Raw genomic sequence first — 26,283 nt, forward strand, 5'->3', positions numbered from 1 at the left:
AGGCACCGAGATGTAAACATGGCGCAAGCATCGTCCCCCGAATCTCCCAGCAAATTGGAATTCGAGGATGATTTTATGCATTATTATGTCGTCGATGGGGTCCGTCTGCCGCCATTCTGCAGGGGGAAGATTCAAGATATTATAGAATTTCCCGTAAGGCCGGATGATGTGTGGATTTTGTCATATCCCCGTGCCGGTGAGTTCGTGCGATGCGAAACCTAATCTGCTCGAGGTTTTCTGATCTGTTCGCGTGCTGTGCATGTGCGGGGTGCCGGTGTCTGTGTGTGTGATATATTGAATGATGATGCCGTCCTGTACGTTCATGCATGCAATTGTATGCACTTCACGTAGGCAATTGTTTTACATCTTATTTAGATAGCATTGTGTTGAACATCCATGTACATTCCTGTCACTGAGTGTCGGCTATATCTCCTGTTACATGCATGTATTGTGGTTCAGAGAAATAGATTAGTACAGGGGCGGATCCAGGATTTTTTGAAAGGGAGGGATCGGCACATTTTCCCTGAGGAAAAACATTTGACAAGCAAAAAAAAGAGAAAAAAGGGTAGGCCCTAGGCCTAACTTTTAACCAAAAATTAAAGGGATTTCGTCCATGAAAATGTTTGACAAGCAAAAAAAAAGGTCTCCACTTCCAAAGGGGAGGGGGGGGGGGCACACTCCTGTTTTAACAGTATTTTTTTACATTACATATTTTAATTGTGCCTCTCAAAAGGGGAGCATGGCCATGGGCCGGCTGTGCCCCCCCCCCTGGATCTGCCACTGATTTATTTAACATAAACATTACTTCTCGATCTCTTTTAGGGGGGGGGGGGGTATAGACTAGTTGTAAAGAAGGTTTAATGTTTAGTAGGGGCCTAGAATTGACCTACTTCATTAGACTTTAGTTATCTGCATGCAATAGGTGACACCTACATGCTTATGTTTATTTTTGTTGATGTTTTATAAATTTATTTATATGTTCAGATTTTTATTACCTTTTTGTTCTCTTTGATTCTGTTATTTCATTTCTATAATGCTGCAGATATTTACATGTAGGTACTGAATTGAACCAAATTGCAAATATCAATAGAATGGACAGTGTATGGTAAAGAGAGAGCAGAGGTAGCTGGAGGGAAAGAAAGAAAGATGGAGAAAAATTATGGATATAGAAGAAAAAAAAGAGAGAGAGACAGAGGGGAAAGCAGAGAATGATGATAAAAATGAGAGAGTGACAAACTCTAGATAGAGAGAGGATCTTGGGGAGATTAGTATGAATCATAGGTATGATTATTGGTATGATTTATAAAAAAAAAGAAAAAGAAAATTATAGTTTTGTTTGATTTATTGACCGCTAATAGATAACCTGGATGTCAAGAAATCATTTTTTTTTGTCAAAGATTTAAAGTGGAAGGAGAATGAGATGAGGATGATGGCAGGAGAGGAACATGAGGAACGAAGATCTAGCAAAGATAGAATATAGAAGATGGGGGATAAGTACATGTACATGTATAAGGGACAATATAGTCTTTGTGCATGTCACATACATGTAGAAGTGTGTGCAAGAAGATCCATTAGCTCTCATATTGTTAAGCTTTGTATAGGGTGCCCTAGATGCAGGCAAAACAATTTTTTTTTAAAGCTATTCACACCTTACTGAAATCTGCAACATAGGATTTAAGCTTTAAAATTGCGATGAATGCACTGGCGGATCCAGGGCGGGGGGGGGGGGGCACAGCTGGCCTGTGCCCCCCCCCCCCCTTTTGAGAAGCAAAATCAAATATTGTAATGTAAAAATGCCGTTAAAACAGAAATGTAATGTACCGCCTCTTTTGGAAGTGAAGACCCTTTTTTTTAACTTTGCTTATCAAATTTCCTGGATCCGCCCTTGGATGAATGGGGAGTTTTCAGGGCTCTTTTGAGTATTTTGAAGGTGAAATTGCCCCGAGCCTCCATGTAATTTTGCCCCTAATGCAATGAGGGATTGGTTGAGATTCATAGTTTAGTTTGATTTATTGACTGATAATAAATTACCCATGTCAAGGAAAAGATTATTCTATCATAGAGTTCAAGTAGAAGGAGAATGAAATTAGGATGATGAAGGGAGAGTAGTCTGCAGGCACAGACCCTGGTTGTAACTTTGATCAACAAGTGTGTCCCGACGCAAAAGACAAATATATATACAAAACTTACGTTTCAATTGAGCATACATGTAGTTTTACCCCATCCCCCCCCCCCCCCTTTTAAAACTTAGGTCTCAACCTTTGCTTTTTAAATAGATCTGTAGAATGGTTTGATATTTGTATTCATTATATTCATAGACTTGACTTCTCAGTTCTCATTATGGTTTTCAATTGATTCTCAATTCAAAACTAATCTTCATACAAATAGGCAATTTCATTTCAGGAAATAGTTTAAGGCTGTGTTTATGCTTCCACTTTTCAGGCCAGAATTAGCGTTTTCATACGTGATTAGCCCAAAACATGGTTGCGTCATTGCTTACTTTCATTTAAACGACGTTTAGAACGCCGATCGTAAACTTACAAAAAGGTGCATTTCTAATCGTCGTTTGACCAGAATCAGGCTTTCTGGGGAAGTATAAACAGGACCGCGATCGTAAACGTGTTTAAATGATGTCATTTGTACGTGCTTCCAGTGAGATAAAAATCCGCGGGCAAATACAGTCGCATGGTTCTAACAGGGACTTACCTCTCATCTCTCTGATTCTATTAATGACCAGCACAAAATTGTACATGGCAGGTATGATTATTATTAAAGTTAAGTTTTATCACTATTACTGTTCCTGTAATTTAGATTTACAAAAAAAACAGAACATGAGTTATGATGAGGAGACATCACTTAGCCAAACGCCCCAGTAGCATAAACAAATACCGGTAGATGTCTTATTATTTTCTTATGTATACTTAAATATTCTTTATTTTATCTTACTATTATCCTCACCATGGTGAAAATTCTATAGCTATGTCAAGTAGCTCCATACAATTACTTAAAGATCGAAAAAAAATTGAAGTTCAAATAATAGTTGACCATAACAACACTAAAAAAAAAAATTTCGAAAAAGGCGCGCCCAATTTGACCTCACTTTCCTGCTTAACAAAAATTACAATGCAAAGCCAGCTGCAGATCGCGATTTTGCCTCTGAAAAATTAAGCATGAACAGCACTTCCAGAACCACTTTTGCGATCAGTGGTTTGAAACGACGTTTGAAAACGCTGATTCTGTCTACACAGTGGAAGCATAAACCCATCTAAGTCTAACCTAATGATGAGAGAGGGGGAGAGAAATATACATATAGAGAGAGAAAGATAAAAAAAGAGAGAGCTGGCAATGGGTGTCAGGTTGCAGTAGTACTGCCTATATATTCTTCAGTGTGTAGCACTAATGTAATCGGTATAGTACAGTGGCCCTTATTGACATTCATGGGAATGCATGTTGGACTGTGTATTAATACCACTAATGTCTTCATTGGCATCCAGTTAATTTTAATTACATTGTTCCTAGATGTAGTTAGAGGCTTACGAATGGTACATTAATGTATCGGGGTGAAAATCTATATGGAAGGTGGTTAGTACATTCTGTACAGGAACATATATTTTCAGAGATGAAATTCTTTGTTTTTTTGTTCTTATTGTAAATACAAAATCAAGAGAATCACAACATGTATTAAGGTATTAAATCAGAGCAATGTTTTAATTAGAGTATTATAAGCTTTTAATATGTACTTTAACAAATGAGCTACGGTATGTAATAGTCTAGGATACATACATGTATATTTTTTTATGAATATTTGAATGATTTATTGATTAATTGATGCAAAATTGGTGAATCTGAACAAAACAGAAATGTCCAGATCATATTCACATTGTCTACAGGCAGTTGGTCAGATAATCTACATGTGCATGTACATCACATTCGCTATTAAAATCCATGTTGTGTAATTGCTGTTTGATGTACTGCACTTGGTTTTATACTCATAAAGTCTAATGCCCAGTCTTTCTACATTTCCAATTTGTCTTTTTTTGGGTCAAATTTAAAAATGCATGGTTTATAGACAATTTACCAAACCATATGGTCTATTTGTGTTAGACCTATTGGATAGTCACAAAGTGGTTACATGTATAGCCAAACTGGAGATCAGACAAATAGTAAATGAGCTAAATGACAATTATACCAAATTGGCTATCCTATGTGGGGGCATCATGGTCTAGTGGTTATGACTCTCTTGGAACATGGGTTCGATTCCCAGCCATGGCGTGTTTTCCTTCAGTAAGAAATTCCTTGAATGCTTGACTGCCTATAGTAGGCAGCACATAAAGCCGGAGTGATTATATAGCAGCGCTTGCATCCTCACCCAAAAAAGCGCTATATACACTGTAAATCGAGCTATTCTTATTATTATTATTGTTATTATTATTATTGTGTTAGGATTAGACCAAATGGGATGAGACCAAATGGGTGCAGGCAAAAATATGTGTATACAAATATAAAATCCCCCCCCCCCCAAAAAAAAAAAAAAAAAAAAATGTCCTGAAAGCAAGATGCAGTCTCATCTCTGTATGAACAAGACACAGGAAAGGTTTGTAATTTCACACCATTCTCTACTCGAACAGTAGAAACACTAAGGAAACAGTGTTGGTTAAATTGTGGAATAATTTACCCGATACTTTAAAATTGTCTGTTACATTCTCATCATTGAAACGTAGGTTGAAACAAAACCAACTGTCTACTTATAGTTAAGATAAAATTCCAACTGCCTATTTCAAGGGGGGGATTGATGTCAATATGTTTGTGTCTGTTGTTTTTTCGCCACTATTCTATAAATTTGTGTTTTTAATCGTACCATAACGTAGTAATCAAGGGAGTTGGCTTTGACAGGTCAATAGCCTTTCTGACTTCCTACATCCGCTGCATTTTCTTTTAATTTCTTTTATATTTCTACCATTTTTTATTGCTTATAGTTATACTGCGTTTGAAATTCTTTTACTCCTTTGTTGTTGTATACTTGTACATATGTTTGTATGTTTTTAAAGGATGTCAAATAAATGAATTGAATTGAATCAAATCATACCCACCCATTTAAATTAAAAAAAATGAAAATACAAATTCTCCCTCGCTTGCTATCTTTCTCTCTCATTCTATGTAAATGTAGAAATAGAATAAAAATGAGCTTTCAGGTCATAATCAGAGAAAGAATACATGTATGGTATGTTTTAAGATCATGTTTGCTCTAAAAGTTGTTTTATTAACATATTCTGATAAGAATGCATGAAGAAACATTCCATGCAATAATTTACATAGAAGAACATAGAATGTGCATTCACTGGACTTCAAAGGGAGAAAAAAAGTTGACAAATGAAAAAGAAATCCAGCTTTAACCCTATAGCACCTACAGATTACATGTATATGCATAATGGCAATCTCTCACTAGAGGAAACAATAAAACTGGTAATTCGTAGGCATTGTTCCAAACAATTGAAACAGTTTTTGTCTCACCTGCATAGCAGAGTGAGACTATAGGCGCCGCTTTTCCGACGGCGACGGCGGCGGCGGCGGCGTCAACACCAAATCTTAACCTGAGGTTAAGTTTTTGAAATGACAGCATAACTTAGAAAGTATATGGACCTAGTTCATGAAACTTGGCCATAAGGTTAATCAAGTATTACTGAACATCCTGCCTGAGTTTCATGTCACATGACCAAGGTCAAAGGTCATTTAGGGTCAATGAACTTAGACCATGTTGGGGGAATCAACATCAAAATCTTAACCTAAGGTTAAGTTTTTGAAATGTCATCATAACTTAGAAAATATATGGACCTAGTTCATGAAACTTATACATAAGGTTAATCAAGTATCACTGAACATCCTGCATGAGTTTCACATCACATGACCAAGGTCAAAGGTCATTTAGGGTCAATGAACTTTGGCCGAATTGGGGGTATCTGTTGAATTACCATCATAACTTTGAAAGTTTATGGATCTGATTCATGAAACTTGGACATAATAGTAATCAAGTATTACTGAACATCCTGTGCAAGTTTCAGGTCACATGATCAAGGTCAAAGGTCATTTAGGGTCAATGAACTTTGGCCAAATTGGGGTATTTGTTGAATTACAGCCATAAATTTGAAAGTGTGTTGGTCTAGTTCATAAAACTTGGACATAATAGTAATCAAGTATCACTGAACATCCTGTGCGAGTTTCAGGTCACATGATCAAGGTCAAAGGTCATGTAAGGTCAAAGAACTTTGGCCACGTTGGGGGTATTTGTTGAATTGCCATCATATCTCTATAAGTGTATTGGTCTAGTTCATAAAACGTGGAAATAAGAGTAACCAAGTATCACTGAACATCTTGTGCGAGTTATAGTAGTTTTCAAAATCAGCACTGCTGCTATATTGAATCGCGTGATGCAGGTGAGATGGCCAGAGGCATTCCACTTGTTTATCAATTTACTTTTGTTCATTACATTTATTTTGTAGCATAGGACCTGTTGAATAGAATGGTACATGGCAAAGTTCAATCAGATGTACGAATATTGACCTTTGACAATCGTTTGCAGAGCAAGAAGAAAAAAAAGCATTTGTTCAGGTTTCAGCCGCCCCAGTCCCACGCCTTCAAAAAAATGTAAAGTATCACTGACAGAATACTAAAGTTTTCGCCAAATCTGGGATAAAATATGTCAAAAATTAATTCCAACTCACATCTGAATGTCACTCTGTGATATCCAACATTTTGATGAACGTATAGCAACGCCCGAGCTTCTTCGGCGGAGTAAGTGGTTTTCCAAGACATGGGCGCAGCCATCTTTGCTGAGATCGACTGCGCAACAGTCTGGAACTTGCTACACACCGATGCGTGTCAATCGGTTTTTCTCTATTATACTCAATAGGAGCATACACTTTTCTATGCAGATCTATATAGCAGCCAACCTATACAGTATGCACACGCAATCTTACCACGGTAAATCATATACAAGAGATACTATAGCGCAAATAAAACGTACGGGCGGTTCAGTGTGTAACAGGAAGGGCGGTCTCGGGCGGTTCAGGGGCTATTTGGTTAATATGGTGCTGCTTGTACATTTTGTATTTTTATATTGTCTTTATAGTCAGTACTTTTACATACTATCTGTGTAATTCTAATGCATCATAATGTGACATTGCAAACATATATAGATAGTAAATGAATGAATGAATGAATGAATGAATGAATGAATGAATGAATGAATGAATGAATGAATGAATGAATTGATGGATGGATGGATGGATGAATGGATGAATGAATGAATGAATGAATAGATGGATGGATGGATGGATGAATGAATGAATGAATGAATAGATGGATGGATGAATGAATAAAAGAATGAATGAATGATCGAACAAACGAACGAATGAATGAATGATATAAAGATACTGATATACAGCATCATGCATTGCTAGATCAAGTATTTCATAGTCCACTACTCATTGTCATCATCATACATACAGTGTACATGTATGAGATGCTGATTATCCAGCTGCCTATGCAATGAGTGCAGTATGTACATGTAAACTATCTTTGCCCACGGAATTAATCCTGATGGGGACCCATATCACTCACATACATGTAGGTTGAGTAATGAGTAAATTTCTCACTGAAGGAAATGACTCAGTGGTAGGAATACACACCCACAACTCTCCTTTTTTAACTTTAGGCAAGAGTAAGAACCACCAAACCAACACTCCATTCTACACAACAAGAACATACAATATTAAAACTTCATTTGTTTTATTTTTAGGAGTGTGGGTCCAAGACCTGATCTATCTCCTGCTCCAAGGAGGCAACCTCCAGGAAACCAGTATCAGCTTGGAGACCGTGGAAGATGCCATCCCGTTCCTAGAAGGACCTAGTCCTGGACTAGAGACGATCAAAGATCTACCGTCACCACGTTATATCAAATCACATCTCCCATTCCAACTACTTCCACAAGGAGTACAGGAGAAACAGTGCAAGGTAAGGTCAAAGGTCATTAATTTCATAGAATGTTGTCAAAGGTCATTGGTTTCCTAGAAGGAGCTAGTCCTTGACTGGAGATGATCAAAGATCCACCATCATCATGTTATATCAAATCACATCTCCCATTTCAGATAACACTGGACAAGCAAGAACATGATCTTATGAAGATATGAATGTAGAATTCATGCAGTAAAATCTTGCAATATGTGAATAGAGAGTAAGTCAGGCATGGTTATTTGAATCTTGTTCCATTTTCATAAAATACATAAAGATATATGTAGAAAATATAGCAAGTTGGCTCAGTCGGTAAAGCGTCTGCCTAGCATGCCAAAGATCATGTGTTCGAGTTAGGCCTGCATTGTTTGTTAATGTACCTGTTTCCTGTTTAATAGACACAAGTTTCATGTAGGGAACAGTACAGTGGAAAATGAATGTCCTTTGGATGGATGTTTAATGCAGACCCTGTCCAGAGGAAAGTCACCACCTCTGCACATGGTTACACTTCGTAATTCCGAAGGTTCGTAATACCGAAGGTTCTTTATTCCGAAGGTTCGTAATTCCAAAACACGCGTAAATTGCCTATACCTCGATGTTCGTTAATCCGAAAACGTAAAAGGGTTCGTTAATCCGAACATTTGTGGCGCTATTCCGAAGGTTCGTTATTCCGAAGGTTCGATAATCCGAAAACGAAATAAGGTTCGTTGTTCCGAAGGTTCGTTAATCCGAAAACAAAATAAGGCTCGTTGTTCCGAAGGTTCGTTAGTCCGAAAACAAAATAAGGTTCGTTAATCATTTCGTTTTCGGACTAACGAACCTTCGGAATTTCGAACCTCATTTCGTTTTCGGATTAACGAACCTTCGGAATAACGAACCTCACTTCGTTTTCGGACTAACGAAGCTTCGGAATAACGAACCTTCGGAAATACGAACCTTCGGAATAACGAACCTTCGGAATATCCGAACCTTCGGAATAACGAAGCTTCGGAATTACGAATGTATGCGCTGCACATTAAGAACCCATGACACTATTGGTATAAGAGTAGGGGAATGCCCAGGTGTAGTGGTCCTCCTGCACAGCATACAAATCGGGAGGAGAGACCCACTGGTCACTGGCTGTGAATTGAATAATCAATTTAATTTGCCTATTGCCTCCCACAAAAATTTGACGGCAAATACACTAAATTATATCAAGTTTCATCTAAATATTACCGGTACATCTTATGAAAATGTGGACTTGTGACACAAGTGTTTCTACTGCAAATATTGTTTTTCCTCTTTTTTTTGGGGGGGGGGGGTTCCTTCTCCCTTTCCATCTACCCCTTGTCAATTCTCTCTTTCCATTATATTTTTTGTCTCTGTCTCTTGTCTCTCTCTTTCTCTCAGGTGATATACATAGCTAGAAACCCTAAGGATGTGATGTGTTCATTCTATGACTTCCATCGTACTGTTCGTATGGTGCATTACAAGGGAACTTTCAACCAATTCTTCTACAGATTCATCAACAACAAATGTGAGTTTTAGTCAATCCGCTCTTCGAATGCAAGTAAAAAACTGTTATACAAATAATGAATGTGTATGCGTGCAATGGGAAGAATATTTTCATGAGATGAAAGATGTAAAGTTCCATTCAACGAGGCGTTAGCCGAGTTGAATGGAACTTTTAATCTTTCATCGAATGTAAATATTCTTTCCATTGCACAAATATTTACATTCATTATTTGTTTTATATAACTCATATAAGTTACAAAGTTTTTAAAAATGTAAAAAAAGGAATAAAAAGATAAAGATTAGGTTGGCCTATTTCAAGCAACTAATTTTTCTCTGATAATTGCTAGTCGGTGGATAACACCATGTATCGACAGCTCATCAGCCCTTTGCTTTCATGTTTGTGACGCGCATTGCTTCATGGATCTGAGTCGAGTGCGCACAGTCAGTTTGATCTGCGCTAACTTCATGCGCGCGAACACACACACACACACATACACAATAAGTAGACATACACATGATTATACTGAGGGAGCGCTAGCGCGCGTACCGTGCAATGGGAAAATAAAAATGCACGGTCACCGTGCAATGGAAAATTACAAAATGCACGCAGTAAAAAATGGACCAAATATTGAACACCTTTCAACCAATCAGATGGCAAGAATCTTCGTTTGAGTTATATAAAGTCATATATATAATTGTTTGCATGGTTTGGATTCTCCTATAAGGAGATGCGTAAGACAAACTGGTATTCTTTGAGTCTAACCAGGAACCCCCTTTTTTATTCATGAAATTCTATGAGTTTTAATCAAAAATTTTGATCTAGATTTGAAAAAGAGCCAAAACAAGATTTTGGAAAATGTCCACTTCTGCTTGGAATTGCCCGTTAGACATTTGCCACTCTCCGCCCAGGTGTAGTATTAATGGGTACTGGCCCGGTACGAAGAAATTTGAGCACTTGATAAAAGTAGCCATGCTAAAGCCCCTTTCACATTTAGTCGTGCGACTGCTTACAACCGTTATATTATGCAACATATATTGTGACCAAATGATCGTAAGAGCGATTGTAAAAGCCCCTTAATGCTGGGATAATAGTATGCAGCACTTAAAAACATATTGCATAGTATTATTATTATTGAGTAATTACTTTGCATAGAAATGGATGTCAGACCACCTACTTTGTCCTCATGATCAATCAAATTTATAGTCTTTCTTTATGTCGTTTTCTCAGTGGGATATGGCTCCTACTTTGATCACGTTCTGACATTCTGGAAGAATAGACATCATGAGAATGTTCTCTTCTTGAAGTATGAAGATGTCAAAAAGGTAAGACTCTTGGTTCTGTAACTCCTCTAGCATAATCTAATTTTCATTAACTTATTGCCAGCTTTTTTGAGAATTTTTTGCATCTTTGAATGTTCACAGATGAAATTGTGCTCTGCAATTTGTTTAGATTTTATGATACGATAAAAATCATGCAAATTACAATAGAGTAAATGAAACATTCAAATAAGTATACAAATCAAACAGACTTTTCGAGTTGTAGTATTGGATAGATGGTGCTGTATATGAAAATTATAGTGAATTATCACCACCACCACCACATCATCATCATCATCATCATGCATCATCATCATCATCACCAAAAATCATCATCACCAAAAATCATCATCATCATCACGAAAAGTCATCATCATCATCACCAAAAATCATCATCATCATCATCGTCATTGTTATCATCATCATTCACTCGTCATCATTAACATCATCATATCATCATCAGCATCAATATCATCATCATATTTTGTTGAGCACAGAAAGGCTCTTTTTCTTTTCACCACCCATCATGATTTTCTCCAAATTTCTCTCAATGATAAGGTTATGAACTGCTGGGAGGACAGTTTATTAGGACCAAAGTCTGTACCTGGGTAAATGAGACATTATTATTATTACCTGTATTTGTATTTTCTATCATAGGATTTTCCAGCAGCGGTGATTCAGGTTGCTAATTTCCTTGACAAACCTCTCGGTGAAAGAGCGATCAAAGCTATAAACAACTATTGGGATGATGAACCACTTTATAACAGAAAAGGTAAGTTATTTGGAAATTTTCTACTTGCTTGCTCTCCAATCGCTTTGCACATAATCTAATATTTCATTTACATCATCATACAGTTTGATTATTCCATATTTTCATGCCTAATATGAGACAAACACTTCATGCATTAATGAACAATGCAAATTTGAATTTTTAATGTCAAATTCGTGTTGCGCAGAAAAATTTGACAAAATTGATTCATAATAGGACAACCGTGCTTATTTGACGATTGGCTCATTCTCTTGTAATCTTTGTAAAGTTTCTGTCACTGTTCCCTGAAATGAGAGCGGATTCAGATGCAAGTTTCTCTGCAAATTGTTTCTGATATGCCTCAATATTTATTGTCTGTAATTTGCCATGCATGAAAAATTTGCAAAGCTGTTGGTCTCAGATTCCGCTGTTACCATAAGTATCAAATTCATAGTAAAAAAGATATTCAGTGATTATTAAATCTATTCTGAAAACAGGTTTCCTTTTTGTGTGGGGCGCACTGTATGTTAATACATACAGAAGTTAGGTAGTTAGGAAAGCACCATCCGTAAACAACTTTAAATAAAAGCTCAAAACACATCTATTTAATTAATAACAAGCTTTTTAGGAGTCCTAAATTGCGCAGTAGACTAGTTTCTGCACTCTATAAATTTATATATTATTATTATTGTTATACATATATGTTCAGATCTCAAAATATAAAAGAGGCATTGGTCCCTTGCGAACCCGTCTGGGGCAGTCACCGGTATAATTTATAACAAATAATACATATAGACGAGTGGAAATGCTGTGCATGCAAGGTTTCTTTTAATAGATAGGTGCCCCACTGAGGGGCAATTGCCCAGTGCACCCTCTGAAGAAACTGAGCTGTCACTGCATTTACTCTTACACATGACAGAGCAAGTGCATTATTTGTTTTATGAAATAGCAACACAGAAACACAAGTCTTTAAAAATCACAGTACATTTTTGTTGGACTTCTACTGTAACCATAGCACTGGTCCGCTGGATCGAGCATCTCATGTCGATTTTCGTTGTGCACCTTATTGCACTGCAGTGCAATGCATAAGAAAGTTGAATGTCATGTGACGTGCTTTGACCAACTGTGATACTTGAAATAATACACCAATTTTATAAAAATGTATGCGCTTTACTGCAGCGTAATCATATTTTGTTGATTTTTTTTTTCAGAGGATCGGGTTGGTTTTTGGCGATACTACTTCACGGTTCACATGAACGATAAGATGAACAAACTCTTACCGGACAAACTCAAGGATGCAGACATGGAGTTTGACTACACGATATAACAAGAGCGCCCCCTATCATCAACGTGTCACCACCGTACAGTATCCTGCGTTATTTTGTGTGAATGTTTTAACCCATAATGTTGCAGTCACTGTTGTCAGCCAGTGCCATGCTGGTTTTATTCAGCTGTTTACCAACAGTGAAATAGTTCAAATTAAAAGGCAAACATTGCTGTATTATGTAGCTTATATATTTCCCATTTGTCAATTTCACTGTCTTTAAACTTGTTAACCATAGTTCATTATGTACTATAAAATAGAATCACCGATACATGCAGTGCAGTCTACAGAAATATGCAATAAGCATAACATGTGTGACGATTGCATGTTTATGTGTGCTTGGCTCTCCCGCATGTGCTTGAAACTGTGTACTTAATGGTTCCTCAGCTGTGAGGGCATTAATATACCAATATCCAGAGATGCCAACCTAAAGGGATGGTTGTCAGGAATATTTACCCTATTTGTCAGGAACAAATGGGAGTTTCTCAGGAATATCCCGCGAAGTAGCATCGTTTATACGCTCAACCACCCAATGATTGGAAAAATGTATCGATTCCAGGAGCTTTCTGCAACTTGGCATATTCTTTATGCTTTTTGCTTGAAACATGTCTTCTACAGTCATCGCGTCCTCCGTGTGAAATTGAAACATCCAGTTTGCACGCTGAACAAAAGATGTGGTTTTTACTCACTTTACTTGGCTTTAAAACTGGCCACACAGCAGAGTATTCCATTTTAAATGTCTGCAATCTCCTTTTTTTGGTAGGCTGTGACTCCATTTCGCCTGCGTCCGTAATTCTTTTGCGCGATTCCATGATGTTAACGATTTTAAACTTTCAACCACCAAGACGAATGCTACTTCGAAGTTTGAACTCGCTACAGTGCAATATGCATGCAATACACGTATATGCAGCGCAGTGACGTGCCTAGCAGTAGCACTGCACTAGCAGTTACATGCGATTACCATGTCACACATGTGTTCATGTGTACAGTCAATCGCCATTGACATTGTGCATGCATGAACCGCGGCTTGCACTCCGCACTTCGCTGTGTATTCAGCAGCAGCGCGGAGGCGCTTGCAATAGAAATCTCATTAGAGAAACTCCCGTTGGTGTACCGTTGGCCACACATAATGCTGCATGCACGATACATGTATACACAATACACGCATATACATGCACAATACAGAATACACGCATATATACACATGCACAGCAAAGCAATACACATGTTTTGTAGTTGTTTTTTCCGTAACCTTTTTATTGTTGCCGTAACACCGTAATTGGAGGAATAAAATCGGAACAAATACGGCAAATCCGTAACGGTTGGCATCTCTGCAATATCTATCTCTCCCTGGTTCTGGATTATTTTTATAAACCTTTTTGCCTTTATTCCAAACTCAGTACATTGTAATCTTTATTATATCATCATCAGCTACATGACATAGCAACAGCGCCCTCTGTCATCAATGTCCACCACCGTAAAGTATCCTCAAGTTGCTTTGTGTGATTGTATAATCAACCAGAGAATGCAATAGTAAAAAGAATAATAAACCAATCATCTATTCCTTTTGGGGTTGTGGATTAGTATAGATCGTTGATTATGCATGTATACAAAATGAAAATACAATAACAAATAAAACTATTATTTTTCTATTCTTTTCTGTAGATGTATAGAGGTAAGTTGGGCGGGACTCGCGACTGAATTGTACTGATTAACAAAAATGATATTCAAGGTCTCATTATAGTATAACAATGTCAGTCACAAATGCCTCTAGTCAAGGATCGAGGCAAAGAAAATTAATGTCTTGCCATAATTCAAATATGTAATGACTTGCCAGTGCACTGGCAAGATGTTTTATTTTACGATATAATCGTTTCAAATTAAAAAGGTAAGCCTACATGTATGCATCATGATGCAGTACTATTGCATTGTGTTATACTGTTATGTAATGTGGTTTTCAATGTGGTATTAATTTGTATATATTTGTCCAATATAGTTCATTCCAGTTCGGTAACATAATTGAACCTGTTGATGTGTATAAAAAGAAAAGTATATATATTTATTTATTCTTGTGCAATATTAAGTGATGATGCCAGCATGTCAATGAGCCTAATGTGCATTTTTTTTTCAAGTCAGTTCAATTTAAGAAAATGTGCAAAAATTATATTAAATTATGTGTTTATCATAAACTATGGAAACTTTAGATGCCACCGACTTGTCAACTTAGTAAGAAAGATATCTTACGATAAAAAGTACATTAAAAAGTATGTAAATTCCAACAAAAATTGATTCAGTTAACAAATTCAAACAGCCCTTAAAACGTACTTATTCAAATTGTACCTGGCCTCAACAAAATGAACTCACCAACTCTTCTCTTCCTCTCCTTTGTTTTATCAAGCGCATACAGACTTATTTGTATGTGTTATGGGCTATACAAAATCTAACCATTATTATTATGGTGAGATTTAATTTTAGTATTTCACCATAAATATAAATTTTTTTATATGTCGACTTGGCGAGTTAACATATCTCACAAAGTTGACATGCGACATTTTCATATGTCAATTTGACGAAATAACCTATCTCGCTCTCGAAAAGTGGATGGCACTTTACAGCTTCCATAATAAAGAGATGTGGATCACTGTCCATGGAAGTGTTGAATGTAGATCTAATGTTCCATAAACTGATATTCCGCTCTATTTAATGGTATATGTTGTGTTCTCATGATATGTTTTTTGAAAGGGTATAAACACCAAGACTATTACAATGCAGGGTAGGCAGAGCACTTAATAAACATGATTTAAGGATAAAAATATTGAGCATAACATTATGATCAAATTTATTATTTAATATTATAAATAAATAATAATATACATTAATACATCTAGACTTTGTGTCTAAGCACTTTACATTGCAATTCTTGTTACCCCGATCATCGGATCCCAGCATGCCCGCACACAATGTATGCACTTTCTCCACTCCCTGGGGAGCTTACATGTATATTCTAAGCTTAATTAGATTTATAATTGTAAAAATTAGAACATTGTAGTGTTTCACAAAGATTTAGGATGACTTGTACAAGTCAGAATGAGCAGCCAACACGCACACGTTATTCAATGTGTAAAGGTCAATGGTTATTATGCAATAGTGAGCATCCCCCACATACTGGTAATTAAAGTGATATTTTAAGTCACACTAACCTATGTGAAACAAAACCATGGGCTATGCCTATTTATATGAACAATCAACATTGTATCTGTATCATATTTTTTGTAAATTCAAATATCATTTAATTCCATTCCACATTAAAAAACTAGTAAATTCATAGAATTACCAAATTGTAAAGCCAAGCGCACACTACACATATTTGATATGAACATTTCAACATTTAAAATCTGAAAGATCAACATTTCAAATAGTGGGATGAATATCAAAATAAAAATTCCAGTCTTTTCTGAGCCTCCGTGTAGGTGTCAAAGCAAATTCAATTCCAAATAGTAATGATGTCATCGCTGCTGCGACTTGGAGCCATTTTGGAATTCACTCTGACCACAAGGCTTGCAGCAGAGTAGAATTCTGATTTTAGTATTCCTGGGGCCTGTTGCAGAAAGAGTTGCAATCAATCGCAACTCTAAAAATCATACGCAACTCTAAAAATCATACGCAACTTGATTTTCAACCAATCAACAGCGCGCATTTGGGACTTGCGATCAATTTTTTTTCCTTGCGTTTAAACGCAACTCTTTCTGCAATGGACCCCTGGCATTATACTATTTATAAAAAGTGGACGTACAACATAAAACAAGCAGGTATGTGGTTAGGGCTACATGTTGAAAAGCAGAGCTTTTTTAGTCTAGCCCCTGCAGACTTATGCAATGATACTGTTAGAACTATTGGAAATGTAGTTATTCATGGTTAAAATATCCCGAGTATTAACATCTCCGAGTCCATTGGCACATTATAGAAAGTTTCAAATTTTCATTAACATTTAACTGCTTGGATTTACATATTTGCTAATTTTATTTGAATAGATTTCACCTCATTTATATAATTATAATATTGTCATGTTTTTGTAGAATATTTATTTTTTTACCTGATTTTGATTTCTTACACCTTGTACTATTTAAAATTATTTTTGAATAACCAATTTCATCACATAATCTGCAAATTTGAGTGTATGAAAATAGAATATGATCAAATGAAATATACATTTTGGGAGCAAATTATTGTAAAATTGAAATTTTTTTCCATAGAAATCTATTCCTTTGTTCATCATTCATTTGATGCATGTAAATTCAATCATACTCCTTATATTTGTACTTACTATGCATCTGTTTTTATTCTAATTTGTGTATCTTTGATTTTTTTTTAATTAAGGAATTGTATCATGAACTTTCAGGTTCTTATGTTAATGAAAATTGAATCTTAAATGGGTATTCTCGGTTGGAAAATCATGATATCTTAATAAATAGAGAAAAATAATCTCAATGTGAAGAAAATTTGAATAAACATAATTTCATAAAATAGCTGGCGGGAAAATGACATAATCAGATTGCATAATTACGAGGATATAAAAAAGGCAAAAATTTGGAATTTCATAACTTGTCAAAGAGTCATCCAATTTTGATGAACTTTTCAGTGGTTCGTTTGTCCAATTTAATGATTTTTTATCTGTTAAAATCAAATAATTAACCCCTTACAAGAAGCCAAAGGAATGGGTCTATGAAGTTGAAATTGCTATTAAAGTAAACCCTTAGGATTATCTATGGTGAGGTCTGCTGAATATTGTTTTTCGTTTGATGCACAAAGCTTATCTATGCATGCTATTGTTATTTCTTCCTTAAATGTTTCCCCCTCCGTCAGAAATCAAACTAAGGCTGCGTTTATGCGACCTCAAGCCAGAATCATGATTTGAATCATGATTCAAAACACAAACATGAATCACAATATCACAGAATCAGCGTTTAGACGACCTTCATTCCAATGCTGTTTCTCCTCAGATTCGGGCCAATCCAGTGCGCATCACTAGTGCGCAGTTTGACAGAGGAAGTTTTTCGCACGTGTTTCGGCTCTCGAAAAATCTTTTGCTTCCAGAATTCAGTTTATACCACATTTTGTTTACTTCTATCATATAGGGTCCATATGCTTCTATTCATCTTGTTAGTTTATCCAAAATGGTGTTCGGAAGTGAATTTCAGCGTAGATCCAATTTAATATTGATACTGTATACTCAACAACAACTGAGATCATTGTCTGTCCAGTTAATTCATTTACTAGAACTTGAAGTTGAAGACATGACCAAAAATTGAAAAGTAGTGGACGATGCAATGACCAACACAGAACTTGAACATGACAAGAAATGCATGCATAGTACATAATCATGTACATACAATGAGCATATAGAGCGCCTTGAGCTTGGCAAGAGTCAAACCGAAAGTAGCCCGACACAACAGTGAGGTCATAGAATCATGATTGTAATCACGATATCGTTTATTCGAACATTTTCGTACGTGATTCTGCAGAAACGTCTTTCCAAACGCCCCTTTTTTCGTGTTTCATGTTTGTGATTCTAATCATGATTATATTCAATTTCGACTAAACGCAATCGTGATTCTGCAGAATCATGATTTGAATCATGATTCAAATCATGATTCTAGGGTAAAAAAGTGTCGGATAAACGCACCCTAAATCAGCCAGAGCAAATTTTGAGATTTTTAAAAACTCAATTTGATAAACCAGATCCTATGCTTCAAACCTGGTATCTAATACTGTGATCACAAATGCCTTTACAAACATTGTATGAACGATTTTTATACATAGCAATAAATGGTATGAAATCATTTGTACCGTTCTCGTAAAGGTATTTGTGACCATAGCACTACTTGTCAAAAATGATTATATATAACTTACACTGTGTCAGGGTCCAATTTCATAAAGACTCGTTATAAAAACAAATGCGAGATTTCTATAACAAATTTATTATCAACCAATCAGTGTGAAGGATTTCAGTAGCTTATATATTATTGTCAATTTGTTATTTTAACAAGTTTTATGAAACGGACCCCTTATCTAGTGCAACAGTACAAGTAGGAGAGAAAACAGCCAGGGACCTGTTTTCATAAAACTATCAACTTTGATAATATGGTATTGAACTACCATGCAATCCATGATTGTCATAGGTTACTGAGCCGTTACCATGGTAATTGCCATAATGGCAAAGTTACAAATTATGGTTCTAAATCTACATGAAACCGGCCCTGAAAAATAAAAAAAATAAATGTTAAAAAAAAAGCCAATAATTTTGCGGGGTCATTACTTCTAAAAACTCTCAAATGATATACACATTTATGCTTTCAAGTCAAAGATGTCAGAATATTAAGTTTATTCCTCATAGCTAGTATTATTATGCAATTCATGCTTTCAAGTCATAAGATTTAAGAATATTTTTTTTTCTTGTATATAATTTAGCCCTTATAGCTATTATTACTGTAATATATACTTTCAAGTCCAAAGATTTCAGAATATTTATTTCTTATATTTATATGGTTTAGTCCTTGTGAATATTATTGTAATTTATACTTTCAAATCCAAAGATTTCAGAATATTTATTTCTTATATCCTTATGTCTTCTTAATGTAATTCATGCAGTCCCCCCAAAAAAATGAAAATACAAATTTCCTTATACATGAATATCAAATGAAATAGAAATATTGTTTTCTTATTGTTTGTTAAAGAACTGGTATGTGTTAAACAAAGACTTCTTTATATACTGATGCTAATATTTATTGATTAAAACATCCCAATGTTTCCTTGGATGAGTAATTGTGTATCAGATGCGACGAAATTATGTGAAAATTGTGAAAATGTTAAATTGAAAAAAATAAAATAAATGATCCATGTGAAAAAAACAATACTGCTTTATGTGTTAAACAGTATCCTTCTTGATTTTAGAATTCTGAAACCACTCTAAAGGCCACCGCACACCTTACGACTGTTCGCGATCCAATTTTGGAACAAATCGCATTTTGCTCATTTTCTGAAAATGCGAAAGGTACATATCATTTTATTTGAGGTTTAAATTAATTGAAAGAATACTAATATTACCATTTTGAAAGATTGCAAACCTTTATTTTGGAGTAAAGGCCAAATTAGTTTCAAATCATAGCCAATTGTACGACTGCTATGACGTCATTACGACTAGATATTAAATTCGCTTTTATTCTAAGAAGGATGATAGCATAGTCACAGATTTGAACATAGGTACATGTATTCGTACGATGATTTAGAACATTACACAGTAAGATATTCCAAGTCTCAATATTAGCATCAAATTCTACTACATTTTATTCTGAAATCGGGTCGCAGACCAATCGTAAGGTGTGCGGTCGCTTTACGGGGTGAATCTAAAATTTAAGAAGGGGGGTGGGCAAAAAAGAAATAAAGATCAAATTTCACCAACCTTGGTGAAACTTTCTTTTAAAAAAAATCAGACTAGAAAATAAAAAGATTCTCTAAGAGGAACTTATTACTTTTAACTTGTCCCCTGGATCCACACCTGGGTTCCGTTTCATAAAGACTTATTATTACAAATGCATATTTTCTATAACAAGTTGACTACCAGCCAATGAGATTCAATGATTTCAATAGCTTTAAACTATTATTGCAAATTTGTAATTAAAACAAGTATTATGAAACGGGCCCCAGCGCACAATATGCAATGCGTTTGCACCAAGATTTTAGTGCAACAAAATCGCAGTGTGCGCATTGACCTACAACGCGCAGCAACTGCCTCTTTGTTGCAGTTGGATCGCAACCGGGGCCCGTTTCGTAAAAGACTTGGAACTGTTGTAAGTTTGCCATAACTACCATGGTAACAGGGCTCAGCAGCCAATCATTACCAAGGTTACAATGGTAGTTGCCATAATGGCAGAGTTAACAACAAATGTGAGTCCTTTATGAAATAGGCCCTAACATTTGACATGTTAAATCTTTCTGCAAATTTGCTAATTTTAGCCAATCAGGTTTGTCCTAGATGATGATGTCATGGCCAATTTGTTGCGATTCTGCAGCGATGAGATACGCGCAAAAAAGAGGCACCATGAGATGCAGCACGCTTCAGCGCTGTTGCAATGCGTGTGCTGGGCTGCGATGTGATCATTTGCGCTGATATGCAATCGGCAACTTTGTTCCAATCAGTTCCTAGAGCAATCGCGTCACATAGCGTGTGCTGGGCTTTTGGAAATTACAATATGGTATATTTCATATATTATTGTTATAAAAGTGAATTAGTTAGATTTGAATTGGAATGGAATTACATGTAAACATTCAATCAACAAGAATAATTGATTTTAATAGTCATATGCCAACTATCACAATTTAATCTTCTGGAAATGAGTTTAGAAAGACTTTAAAGTACATGTACTGTATACATGTATGTAGAAAATACATGTAGGGCCTACATGTAATTGGTATAAAAGTGCCCACAGGTATGCACAGGAGCCATAAAAGCAGTTAAAATTGTTATTGCAACGTGAAATCGATTGTTTATTATGAATAGTCAAGAAACCATATAAATCTAATGAAAAATAGAAGAGGCTCGTGTTTAAACCATGATTTGACTAACTCGATTCATACTTTGAACAAGAAGTAGAATTTCTACTTGGTGCTCAAAGTGAATTGCAAATTCATGCTATGCGCTATATTTCAAAATTGTTGGCTATTGTTGATATCAATAATTGTGTTTATTAGAAAGCAGTTGATATGCAGCATGCTAAACTGTACACTACCTACTGGAAATTTAAATAAATTACAAAACAAAGTACATGTAGGCCTATCATCAAATGCACTTTAAGCTGGGACACTGCGAGAGGAAAAATTAGGCTAAAATCACAACATATTGGTTCTTGCTTGGAAATTAGACAGTTTTGGAACTTTAGAAAAAAGGCTTTTTGCTAGTAGAAATAAGCTTGTTTAGATGAAAAAAAGTCTGAATACCACATGAGCCCCTCTTTGAGGCCAGGGGGCCGTTTCATAAAGTTGTTCGTAAATTAAGAGCGACTGGTAAACCTTTCTTACACGCTAATAAACCATCGCAAATGAGAGTTTTGGTGTATACAATTTACTACAATAAATGATCACCAGTTATTAAAGTCACTCTTAACTTACGAACAACTTTATGAAACACCCACCTGGAGCCTGTTGCATAACGACTTGAAATTATGGTAACTTTGACAAACAATAGGAACTAACTTGGTAATGATACTCAACAGCCAATCAAAATCAAAGACTTCATGGAAGTTGATATTGAATGTCAAAATTACCAGAAAGGTTTACATTCATGCAATGGGGTCCTGGTGTGCATCAAGATTGTAATTTATTTTCTTGCGTACATTGTAACTGGACTACATTAGCTGTTTGGTTTGTTCCTGTTTCAATCTGTAGGATTTGGCTGATGTTCCCAATGTTCTGCGTAGAGTCAACATTGAATATCTGGATGATTCTATTCGACAGGTTTGCACTGTCTGGTTCTTTTTGTTTATTCTCGTCACAAGTCATTTCCTTCTCAAATGTCTCCCTAAAAGTTCTGAAGCTGTTTAACGTTCTTGCAAGTACTTCGACCTGAGAACATGACTGTACGTTGTTAACAAAGTGCTGCAATTCAGTAAAGCACTCTTCCTTAAGCTTTGACAGCTGCTCTTCATAGCTTCTGCGATTCTTCAGTTCTGTTCGTTTCTTCCACTTGCCAGTGTCCGTGTCGTCCTCGATTTCTGACAGCTCCTGGATGAATCCGTTGTAGTTATATCTTTCGGCGATATCCTCAACCTCCTTGATCATGTCTTGGAACTTGCACGTCTCCAGAGTGTTACTCTCAATGTGATCTAGCATTTGTTTGCGATACCACCAGATCTGCCTGCTACCGCATATATCCTTTTTCCTTTTCCAGCTCATCCCTTCCTTCCGCAGCACTTGCTCTGCGAAGTGAACCACATGTTTCTGAATGGTGTGGGTATTCCTGAGTCCCATCTTCACAAGTTGGCAGATCCGACCGATCAATCGTTTATCGAGAGGTCTATCGCGTAGACGTAACGTCCGAACAAGCTCGTGGTTGGTGTGTGCGCTGGCCTTGGGAAGCATAATGTAGACTCTCCACTCGACGGCGATGTCCTTTCCTCCTTCCTTCCAGACTTTGGACAATGTCTGTGACGCTATCAGTCGATGGTGCTCTGTGTCGCACTTCAACTTATGCTCTGGAAACCTTGCAATGACGCGAAAGGCGATGCGTGCCTCGCATCCAACCTTCTTGCTATGCATTCGTTTCTCGGGGTGCTTTAACGGACGGTCCTTCGGGGGATGTTTCCTTTTATTTCCCAAATGACAATAATACATGGCTTTACCTCCATGATAGTAAGGCACAGAATCAAACGGAACTTTGTAACCGCAGATGATGAGAGGGGTGTAGCGGAAAGGGCGTCCTCTGGTGGCATTAATCTCAAAGTTTGTCCTGTCACATCGCTTGATGCCTACGTATTTAGATTCCGTGCACACCTCATAGACATGGAGCAGCTCTTCAGCCTCTTCTAGAGTGTGGACGTAACCTAAAAAGAAACAAGATAACATTTTAAAAGTACTTCTAAAAGTTAACAATCATGGATGGTGAGAGGGGGATGGGGTTACCAAAGAACAAATAGAAGAAGCAAGTGGTGGACAAGTGGTGAACTGAACGAGCAGATCCACAGAATAAACCATATAATGAAGGGAGATGTAAGGACTGTTTCTTTGAAGGCAATGTATCCCAACACTGGGGATAGAGCCAGATTTGAATCCTAGATTACAGAAACATAAACACACACCAACGGTATTGACATGCATGACTTTTACCTCAGTATATTTTTTTTAATATACATCAGAATGTAAAAACATGTTTACTTAAAAAGGGACTTTAAAAAAATGCTATAGAAAATCCAATGTATTTTAAGATGTGGTAAAGAAACGTTACTCTACTATACTTCCACTTTCTTGCCTCTCCATTTCAATTCTACTGTACCTCCACTTTTTCATGTATCTCAGTCTTTTACATGGTGTACCGTAAACCATTTCTGCGATTGTTCATACCACCATGCAAACCTAACATCATCTCACTATTATTTGATAGAAATGGCCTAATCGTCAATTTTCCTAATCATTATTTTTACTTTGATTCAAAAAGAGAAATTAGATGAGATCATTGCCTACCTGTAAATTAGACAATGTATTTAATTGGCAAATAGATCAAATGGTTAGTAGACTAACTGGTTATAGACAAAGTACATGTGGGATAAGACCAAATAGAGAGTAGACATGTCTAGATCAATCGGTAATTTACTGTGTGACATGCAATAGATTGGAGGACTTTAACCCTAAAATGGCCGGGGGGGTTGAATCAACCCCCCCCTCAACATTTTCTGCGATCATTCCGCCGCGCGAAATTTTTTGACCGCGCCACTCACAGAGTTTATACTTGTAAGTCTCACGCATCTTTTGAGACCAAATTTACGACGCCCGGGTACACGGTTCCGAAATTACCTAACATTTTGTAAGTGCATGTCAGACCAAAAATTGTTCCAAAACGTGATTTTGTGTACAAAGTCAATGCAAATTGAGTTTTCTCATCTTATTCATAAAGATATGATTATTTTTGCTTTAAACAGCTGAAATCAATTGATTTTAGCATAATTATGCTTCAAAAAGGTTGTGCAATAAATCTGGTGAAAAAAACAAAGAAAAACAAAAGGTTGAAAAACAAAGAAATACATAAGAAATTCATAAAACAATAAAATACATAAGAAATTGATTTCCAAACCGAAGTTTTTTTCAATTGCCATTGTGAAGAATGCTACAAAGAATATTTTAACCAAAAATTAGCATTCTAGGAGCTTTATTTAGTGAATTAGAGCAAAAAGTATGATTTATGCATAAATTAGCATAATTAATTCATATAAAATAAAATCTCATTATTTTGGAAAATTTTACCATATAGCCTTGTAGATTACATTGCACACTACCAGCGTGCAAATTTTTGCGGCCTAGTTTAGGGTTAAGACACCTACGGGTAACCTGAAACAGTCAAGGCTTTAATAAAGGACTTTATTAGAGGACAAGGAATGGTTATAGTGCTGATGTACAAAAACACATTGGAAGACGACAACTTACCAAAATAAGGAGAAAATTTTTCTTTGAATAGCCGTGACCATTCGTTAGTGAAAGACTCCTGGTATTCTCCATCATCATCAAGAGCGGATGAAGCGCCAGGTTCCTCTCCAATGTTGTCATCCCAGCAGGTTGCAAAGTCTGCTTCCCCTGCCTCATCTTCTGCATCTTCCCTGATGGCCTTGGTGGCTACTTCCAGGAGGTTCTGAGGATTAGCTCCAGGAAGGACCAGAGAATCAAGGGAAGTGGATAACTGAGATGATGTCACCACTGCTTGGTTGGACACATCATCTATCACAGATGGGACCAAGTCAGTAAGGGATTGCATGGTGGATGTGCCCTGTGACATCATTGTTGCGAGTTGTGGGGTTGTGAAGGTTAGCAGCTCCGAAGAGGACGATGCCAGTGAGCTTGGTGATGTCATGGTGGGATGAGATGTTGTCACGGTAACCTGGGATGATGACGTGAAGGGGAGGAGCTGTGTTGATGACACTAACATGAACTGGGAAGGTGTCAGCGTAGTCAGCTGTGGAGAACTGGCAGTTGGAGGTTGAGCAGTGTCCGAAGGTTGAACAGCCTCTGCGGATGTCAGCAGAGAGGCATTTGATGCTACCATGGATGAATCTTGAGGGGCCATGACAAGGGCAGAGTGTAAGGGTTGGAAACCGGTCAAGTATCTCCCAATTATCGTGTCATCACAGAGCTCCGATGCGACTGGTACCGTCACGGTGTGGGATTGAGACATGATGTCCGTGGTGGCACTCTCAGAACTTGTAACATTGACAAAAGGAATGAACTGAGATACCATCCCTTGTAAACCTTCCGCAGGCGAAGGTTGGGTCGATGTAAGCATTTGGAGAGTTGAGTATGCATTGTTTGAATCTTGACTGGGATGGAAGGGCGAGATGTCTGTGTTCAATGGGTCATCGACCCCTGAGGATTCCATGATGACTTTCACTTGAATTCAATAATCCATCACCATACGCAAAGCATCTGTTAAAAGAAAAAACAGAAGGAATGAAAAAATTATACTACTTATCTGATCTACAGTAACATGCAATTGCATGGAATAAGCATTGCTAGGTTATTATGAACCTGATGTTTGGAATTCTCTACCTACTAGTACTAGGAATATATTATCAGTGCATTCCTTCAAAAGTGCGGTAAAACGCAGACTTGTCTATAAGATGTAATTTTTTAGCAAGAC

At 36.6% G+C, this 26,283-nt stretch overlaps 2 protein-coding genes across 2 annotated transcripts; one reads left to right on the forward strand and one right to left on the reverse strand.

Moving 5' to 3' along the window:
• On the forward strand, window positions 1-19,803 carry LOC129283028 (sulfotransferase 4A1-like). Its single transcript, XM_064113664.1, has 7 exons — window positions 1-196; window positions 7,796-8,010; window positions 9,397-9,523; window positions 10,730-10,824; window positions 11,476-11,590; window positions 12,778-12,932; window positions 17,754-19,803. Exons 1-6 carry the CDS (start codon window positions 19-21, stop codon window positions 12,891-12,893), a joined length of 846 nt encoding a protein of 281 aa, XP_063969734.1. The 5' UTR covers window positions 1-18; the 3' UTR covers window positions 12,894-12,932; window positions 17,754-19,803.
• Window positions 18,849-26,078, reverse strand: LOC129282386 (uncharacterized). The gene is made up of 2 exons (XM_054918274.2): window positions 25,080-26,078; window positions 18,849-23,485 (listed from the first exon to the last, which is right to left on the reverse strand). The coding sequence occupies exons 1-2, from the start codon at window positions 26,020-26,022 to the stop codon at window positions 22,251-22,253; spliced, it is 2,178 nt and encodes a 725-aa protein (XP_054774249.2). The 5' UTR covers window positions 26,023-26,078; the 3' UTR covers window positions 18,849-22,250.
• Between the last annotated feature and the right edge of the window lie 205 nt (window positions 26,079-26,283).

This window comes from Lytechinus pictus, chromosome 19 (assembly GCF_037042905.1).
Source record: "Lytechinus pictus isolate F3 Inbred chromosome 19, Lp3.0, whole genome shotgun sequence".
Classification (NCBI taxonomy): Eukaryota; Metazoa; Echinodermata; class Echinoidea; order Temnopleuroida; family Toxopneustidae; genus Lytechinus; species Lytechinus pictus.